Below are 8,397 nucleotides of genomic sequence, written 5' to 3'. Positions count from 1 at the left end.
CCATAATTTTTAGCTTCTGCTTTCTATATATATTCATGATTCAATCTTACAAACGAAAAGGAGATTGTGCATAGTACAGAAAGCTGTTAAAGTCTATTTGTAGTACCCAAAAATAAAATAAAATACAGGATTTCATTTACAAGAGGTTCAAGAGGTAAGACGAAATCTAATTCAAGAAACAAATCATCTACATGATCCATCCCTCGAAAAACCCTATATACACATTTTTATTACTTCATGCCATTTCTGTTGAACAAAAAGATAAAAATTACCACTGACTATTAACATTTTCAAGATTACATGAAGTTAATAATCTCTTCTCCATCCAATCTATAATATCCTGAGCAACTTCGTCATGCTCGGGCTCGAAGAGCAGGTCATGCAAGAACCCTTCATAGAGCTTTATGTCCTTGAACTCTGAGGCTGCCCTGTTGTACAAATCCTGAGAGGCCAATGGATCGGTTACTTTATCTGCAGTTCCATGGAGGACAAAGAATGGGATCGTCACGGACTTGAAGTTCCGAAGCAAATAAGAGGAGATACGCAAGATCTCATGGCCTGTTCGAACCCTCATGGGTCCTGTGTAGACCAATGGATCGGAGTACTTGGCCAAGAGTGCTGCGGGATCCCTTGAAACTGGAATGCCCCTTTTGTTGGCACCTTTGAACTGGTACTTTGGAACCACCATCGAAAACAAAGGAGCCACAGCCTGCATAAAGGTGGTAACAACATTTTTACGTCGTCATAAAAAGGGCACATTTGTTTTTGTTCTACTGATCTATGTAAAATTCGATGTTCCAATTGGAAACCCAAAAAAAAAAAACTAATGGAAACCTGTTTTGAATTGGATTTCTCCTAGGTACAAACAATGATGTGCCTGCTGGATTATCAATAGATAGGCAATTGATGTTTTAATTTTTTATATATTAAGTTTAATATAGTTTTTTAAGAAATTAAGTACAAATTGGATAATGTTTAGCAGGTCAAAAAGAATCATTAACGACAGTTTCAAACCATTTGTGAGATAAAAAAAACTTACACCAACTAGTGGATGTGCTGGCTTAACACGCAAAGCTGGTGATGTCAGTATAATTCCTTCCAGCATTTGTTCAATTTGTGGATATGAAGCTGCCTATTTAAAAGGAGCAGATTATCGATATAAAAGGGTAATTAGAAATCTATTGAGCTTAGAATAGTATGCAAAAATCCGTTGAATGGCCTTACTTTCAAAACGACAGCTCCTCCAGTTGAGTGACCAAAGAGAAAGCATGGGATCCCAGGGTATTCCGATTTGATCTTCTCCAAGAAAGCCCCCTGTAAAAAAAATAAAAAACAAATTTATTAAACCATATAAAATGAACCAACAATTAATTCTACTTATAGATACATACAAAAGGAATTACAAGTGATAAACTACTCATGCAGCACCAGATCAAGATAATAACTAGAAAGTACCAGTGGCATGGTTTAGGTTAAAGGTGTGCTAAGAAGTTATGTATTTTGCCCAAAATAAGGGTACAGGCTGAGGTAGTGAAAAAGGCACTTGGCATAGATGAGAAAATAAAGAGCATAGAAAGGTACCACAGGATTCATGTATTTAACCTGAAATAGGTTGGAAATATATTCTTGTGTTTCACTCAGTTGAGTAAAAGTAGCAGGGTGAATGAGTTATGGAAACAACTGAACTTACAGTGTCTGCAACAACATGATCAAGTGAAGGCACGTATCCATGTAATCCGTCACTCCCACCATGACCTACAAAAAGGGACAGAATAACTCAATTACCATAATGCTCACCTATCATCATTGAAGTTGATTGTTGAATATCATCATCATGGAACAATTCATCTGTTTTAGGGCAGGCTGCAAGCCATTATTATTAATAGTATTGAATAAGCTGATGAATTTTTGACCAGCACAATTTCACGGAATAACAAAGACAACAAAATATTGTAATAATCAATCTCCAAACAAATGGTTAAATGCCACTAAAATTAAAATGGTGGTAATTGCTTAAAATGCCTAAATTTGTAGCATTCATACTCATGCCCTTCTATTCACCCTATTCAGTAAACTAGCCTTTTGGTACCAAAACTTTCCTTGCACAATTTCAGTGGGTGTCAAGAATTTCATTCCAAATTCTTCACAATGGATTGCTTACGAGATAAAAAGGGATCTGTCCCAACAACGATAATCAATGAGAAAAATGTATATCAAGTCAGTTCTTGAAATCTTAGAGAGGATAAAAAATATAACAGCTAATAGGCTCATTAATGCAATTTTTTTGTTTTGTTTTGTTTTTTTATGTGTGGATAAATAGGCTCATTAATGCAATGTGGTGGGTTTGGAATGAATTTGACATAGCAGCTTGCACAGATGATAGCATTATTTTAAACATGATGACAAAAGAACACAAACTAGTGGTAATCACATGGTATAGCTACCTATCCAGTCCATTGCATACACGCCAAAGTTGCATGAGGTTAGTTGCCTTGCAAAATGAGCATATCGTCCGCTGAAAATGAAAATCACAGAAGAATTGTAGAGTTACTATTCCATTATATAAAATGATACGTTAATGAGCTTATGTTAGCAGTCCTAAATCAAATGCTGCAGTTTTAACTGGTAATAGCTCAGCACTAACACCATGTGTAATAATATGCTCCAAAAGAGAATGAGAAGGTCAAACTGAAGTCATCCATTTTACCTATGCTCATTAAGCCCATGTATAATGACCATAATACCCCTGAAATTACAAACATACAACAGTTTATGAGTATGATAGCAATCGAAAAAGACAAAAGGGAAAAAAGAAAACAAAAAAAAATTCAGCTGTATGTGCGTTAAAACGTGTAACTAAATCATGATGAGATCAGAAAACAAGTAATCGGAGACCCAATGTACAGAATTTTAATTGAGCTTTTCATGTCTCTTCAGGTAACTCTGGGTATTTCCCGTAAGGACTACATAATTTGATATTAATTTCAATGTCTAGTTTGTTTCCCGCAAGAAACTCTTAAAAACATTCTCCGCTAAAAGAAACAGCGCTCAAATTACTTTCATGTAATTTGATATCAATTTCAATGCAACAAAGCTTTAACAAAAGTCCTCCATTGTGATTTGTATTACTAATTCATACATACTTGCTACCCTCCAGTATGCAACTTCATAAATTTCATTACCAGCAGCACTACTTTCTCATGTGTTTAATTTTAAATAGTGAAATTGGAATTGATGCTCTTTCATCAGCAACATCAAAAGCATATTTCTGCCTATCATACAGAGTAACAATTGATATATACACTAAGATGATAATATAGTTGGCCTTGCGCCAATAACAAATAAAATTCAGAGATGAAATTAAATAATGAAATTATGAACAACATCACAAATACATACAAGACTTTGAACAGGTAAAAGACAGATTTTTCTAGGTCTAAGTTCCATTGGCTTTGCCCTGTATTAATGGCTTGTTTGCCTTCCCCAAGTGGTATAATTCATCAAGGCAACCAATCACAGGAAAAATGACAACAATTATAAAATGGGGAAATTACACATCAGTGGTATCTGTTCAAAATAATTACTGATTCATGAAAAAGTTTGACTTTCATTATTAAAGATTGTTAACTTCACCAATTAAACCAAACCAAACCAAACCTTAAGTCCCATCAAATGAGGTCGGCTACATGAATCCTTCTTCTCCACGCGGCCTTATCAAAGGCCATTTCGTTAGTCAAATTAAGTAGATCTATATCTCTATTTACAACGCTAGCCAACGTTAATCTAGGTCTACTCCGTCCCCCAACACTTCCATCTACCGTTACAATATCGCATCTCTTCACTACTGCCTCTATTGGTCTCCGTTGAATATGGCCAAACCATATCAATCGATTCTCTCTCAACTTATCTTCTATCAGTGCTACTTCTACCCATTTCCGAATACATTCATTCCCAATTCTGTCTTGTCTAGTCTTACCACACATCCACCTTAGTATCCTCATCTCAACCACACTCATCTTATCTGCATGTTGTTTCTTGGTTGCCCAAAACTCTATCCCATACAACATCGTTGGTCTAATAGCCGTTCTATAGAATTTACCTTTTAGTCTAGTGGGTATTCGTTTATCGCATAATACCCTAAACGCACTTCTCCACTTACACCATCCCACCTTAATCCTATGGGCCACATCCGCATCAATCTCCCTCCGCTGTTGTGATAATCGACCATAAATAACGAAAATGTTCACTCTTAGGTAGTTCTTGGTTCTCAATCTTCACTTCTCCTCTACTTTCATTGTTACTATTATTAAATTTACACTCTATGTACTCTGTCTTAGTTCTACTTATCCGGAATCCTTCAGATTTAAGAGCGTTTCTCCAAATCTCCAACTTTGTGTTAACTCATTCTCTAGTTTCATCCACTAGCACAATATCGTTTGCAAAAAGCATACACCATGGCACGTCATCCTGAATATTTCTCGTCAACTCATCTATAACTAAAACAAAAAGATAAGGACTTAAGATAGACCTTTGGTGTAACCTTACAGTGGTAGGAAATTCATTTTCAACAGGCGATCTAATAGTGGTCACCACCCCTTCATACATATCCCGAATCACATCGATGTAACCTTTTGTCATCCTTTTCTTTTCTAACACCTACCCTATTATATCCCTGAGGCACTCTATCATATGCTTTCTTCAGGTCGATAAACACTATATGAATGTTACTTTTCTTTTCTCTATACTTTTCTATTACTCTCCTCAAAAGATAGATCACTACTATTGTTGACCTGCCAGGCATAAACCCAAATTGATTCTCTAATACCTTTGTTATATCTCGCAATCGGCGTTCCATCACCTTCTCCCACACTTTTATTATATGACACATTAGCTTGATGCCTTTAGGCCCCGTTTGTTTTCAGAGATAGAATGGAGGAGATTAACAGTGAGGGGATTGATAGCAAGGAATTGTTAAATTATTTTTATATAAAATAATAAAATAAATAAAAAAAATATAAAAAATTAAACATTATGTTTAAAAAAAAATCCCAATATATAAAAAATTAAAAAAATTAAAAAAAATTCTAATCCCTTCACTATTTTTCTAATACCATCTCTACCTCCTCTTTACCAATCCCCCTTCCAAGGAGACTACTAATACCAAGGGACTAATAGTCCCCTCCTCATCTCTCAAAACAAACACTCCATTAGTAATACCAAGCGATTAGTAATCCCAATCCCCTCTCTATAACCCCAAACAAACGGGGCCTTATAGTTGTTGCAATTCTGAACATCTGCTTTATTCTTATAAATTGGTACTAAAATACTCTTCCTCCACTCATCTGGCATGTTCCTAGTCAACAAAATTTTACTAAACAACCTAATCAACCAAGCAACCTCCTTTGTACCCAAACACTTCCAAGTTTCAATAGGAATATCATTGGCTCCTAAAGCCTTATTTGATTTCATCCTCTTGAGTGCATTCTCCACTTCAAAGTTCCTAATCCTATGATAGAACTTATAGTCTTGGTTTATCGTATTACTGGCTATTCCTTCCCCTATTGCCGTACTTCCATGTTCCTCATTTAATATTTTCTCAAAATAGTTCTTCCATCTTTCCTTAATCTTTTCATCCTTTACTAATACCTTAGAATTCTCATTCTTGATGCACTTAATTTGATTAAAATCTTCGTTTTTCTCTCTCGTATCTTAGTAAGTTTGTATACCCTATTTTCTCTCTTCTTACTATCTAGTCTAGTGTATATGTCATCACAAGCTTTACACTTAGTCTCTCTCACTACTTTCTTGGCCTCCTTATTAACCAATCTGTAGCTCTTAAGGCTTTCCTCAGTTCTATCATTCTGTCACTTGTTAAAATACTCTTTTTTTACCTTAACTACCGCTTGAACCTCTTCCCTCTACCACCAAGTTTTCCTAGAGCTAGGTCCCGCTCCTTTCGACTCTCCAAGCAGTTCCCTTGAGATTCTCCTCATACAATTGGCCATCGAGTTTCACATAGTATTGGCATCATCTTTCAAGTCGCAAGGACTTTTCTTATCCATTCTATTCTTAAATATTTTTAGTTTTTCTCCTTTTAGGTCCCACCATCTCGTCCTATGACGCCCACCATCCTTTCTAACCTAGTGTTGCCCTCTAAAACATAAATCTAGTACCAAAATTCTATAGGTCAGGCTCTCTCCAGGAATCACCTTACAATCATTGCATTTTAAGCGGTCCACTTTTCTCATTAAGAAGTAATCTATTTAGCTCCTAACTGACCCACCCTTAAAGATTATCAAATACTCCTCTCTCTTCTTACACATAATATTAGCCGCCGCCGCCGCCACCACCACCAGCAGGTCAGAAGCAACGCAAAATCTACAATCCTCTCTCCAGCCTCATTTCTGAAAATATTATTTTTACAAACATATACTGAATTGTTATTTCCCCCGATTATAATTAAGATGAAATATCATGGAAAGTTAAAGTCAAATGCCTTTGATATAGAGAGCAATCAAAAATTTAGATAAGCATCTCAAGACTTTTTATATCTTCACGTTAACTAGAAAAACTATGATAAGCGAAACCATTGTGATTCGTATTAACCCACAGAATCAGGAAAACACAAACTCAATCACACACGCCAAAAAAAAAAAAAAAAAAAAAAAAATTCTTTGTAAAAAAACTTTTCCTTTACTTTCTCAGCAACCAAACAAACCACAAAAGAAGCAAAACGAAACAAGTAAAGTTTAACTTTCACAATGATCAGTTATCCAAAACCTTGCTAAATACATAAAATCAGAAAATTTCAAGGAAACTTACTTTAGTTGACCGGTGACCGGGAACCACGACCGGCAAAACAAAGCGTTGCGTTTCACTCCGAAGAATATAGACGTACTCCATTGGCACCGGCCGGGCCAGTCGTCGGTTTCAGCCACCATCTGCAAACCCTCCGCAAGGGCTCGACGCCGCAGAGTATCCTCTTCCTCTCTCCTGATTGCGAACCTCCGCTTCAGTGACGGCCAGGAAGACGACGGAGAGGGAGGCTGAGAGGCGGAGGAGAGGCGTTGGCGGGGAAGGAGGAGAAGAAACCAGAGGAAGATCGATTGGATGAAAATGAGAGAACGCCGGAAAGAGTCGTAGGAAAAAACGGACCGCCGGAGGTTCTTGAAGACCGGGATGATGCGGCCGCTGGCGCCGGAGGTTAGCTCTTCCATCTCCACCGCTGCCATGGGCGGAGACAGGAGGAGCTGGAGAGGAGAGGAGAGGAGAGAAAAAATGTAGAGAGAGAGAGAGAGCGAGAGAGAGAAACGCGTTTGTTTTGTTGGGGCTATTTATGAGAGTGACAACAGGACAAAAGAGTGATATTAGCTGTAACATTGGTAATACGATTAGATCTACTTGCGGTGACGTGGCTTTATGTTATTGGTGGAGTGAGGAACGACTAGTAGGCTTGGAGTCAACTTTCTGAGCTGGTCAACGTTGATGTGTACGATCGAGCTCCAGATCACGGCAACGATTATTTTTTCTTGTTCTTTTTGCTTATTTTGATAAGGGTCAAAATCTATTTTTTTGATTTTTTGAGTCATATTTTTTACATTATTTAAAAAGTAAAAAAATTAAAAAACTAAAAATTTAACTTTTAACATACTTCTTAAAATAGGTATTTTTTATGGAGTTTAGAAAAATTATGAATTTGAAACAAAAAAACAACAAAAAATATCCAAAATTTGACAGTGCAAATTTATTTATTTTAGCTAAAAGAAATAAATAAATATTTCTTTTAATTGAAAAACGTGGCCAAAGTGTTGACTTATTAAAATTGAAAAAAAACATTTTTTTTAAATATTTTGACTAAATAAAGAAAAATAATACACAAACAAAAGTTTTATAGAGAAAAATCATTCAAAATAATATGATAACTAATTTTTAAATTTTGAGTCAACTACACTTTGTTTTGAATTGAAGAAATCACAAAACAACAGATCATTTTATAGGAAGTTTCTGTCAAAATTTATAGTTGTATAACATTATTACTTGATATATATGAATTTATTGTAGGTAGAGATTGGACCACAAGCACAAGCAAAAGCAAATACACAATTGAGTAATGAGAAAGCATTGATCTTAAGACTCAAATTTGGAATTTCTCATGCTGTGGAGTAGGTATTTTATTGGGATTGCCACACATAATTTATCATTTAGTCTTGATTTGGCTATTAGTTTGGGGTTAAAAAAATATAAAATGATAAAATAGGTTAAATAGAAAAATGTTTGGTGGCCTGAATTTGTGTGGTTCGAATGACTTGAATATATCAAAACGATGTCGTTTTATTCTTAAAATGACGTCGTTTTGAGTCATTCAAGTCATGAATTTTTGGGCCACCAAGTATTACC

The 8,397-nt window shown here is 35.8% G+C and overlaps 1 protein-coding gene across 1 annotated transcript; it reads right to left on the bottom strand.

Annotated features, from left to right (window-relative positions):
* Window positions 1-8,016, bottom strand: LOC114313234 (uncharacterized). The gene is made up of 7 exons (XM_028259592.2): window positions 6,823-8,016; window positions 2,708-2,746; window positions 2,445-2,515; window positions 1,691-1,755; window positions 1,225-1,314; window positions 1,040-1,132; window positions 1-709 (listed from the first exon to the last, which is right to left on the bottom strand). Exons 1-7 carry the CDS (start codon window positions 7,230-7,232, stop codon window positions 269-271), a joined length of 1,209 nt encoding a protein of 402 aa, XP_028115393.2. The 5' UTR covers window positions 7,233-8,016; the 3' UTR covers window positions 1-268.
* Window positions 8,017-8,397: the final 381 nt, after the last annotated feature.

This window comes from Camellia sinensis, chromosome 13 (genome assembly GCF_055761805.1).
Source record: "Camellia sinensis isolate YWXY chromosome 13, ASM5576180v1, whole genome shotgun sequence".
NCBI classification, from domain to species: domain Eukaryota; kingdom Viridiplantae; phylum Streptophyta; class Magnoliopsida; order Ericales; family Theaceae; genus Camellia; species Camellia sinensis.
The sequence above is the reverse complement of the archived record's forward strand: the minus strand, read 5'-3'. Positions and strand labels throughout refer to the sequence as shown.

Coding starts and splice junctions, on each gene's coding strand:
- LOC114313234 (XM_028259592.2), bottom strand. CDS start 7,232: ATGGCAGCGGTGGAGATGGAAGAGCTAACCTCCGGCGCCAGCGGCCGC. Junction 1,756..2,444: donor GTATGCAATGGACTGGATAG/GTAGCTATACCA, acceptor CCCTTTTTGTAG/GTCATGGTGGGAGTGACGGA. Junction 1,133..1,224: donor GAGGAGCTGTCGTTTTGAAA/GTAAGGCCATTC, acceptor CCTTTTAAATAG/GCAGCTTCATATCCACAAAT.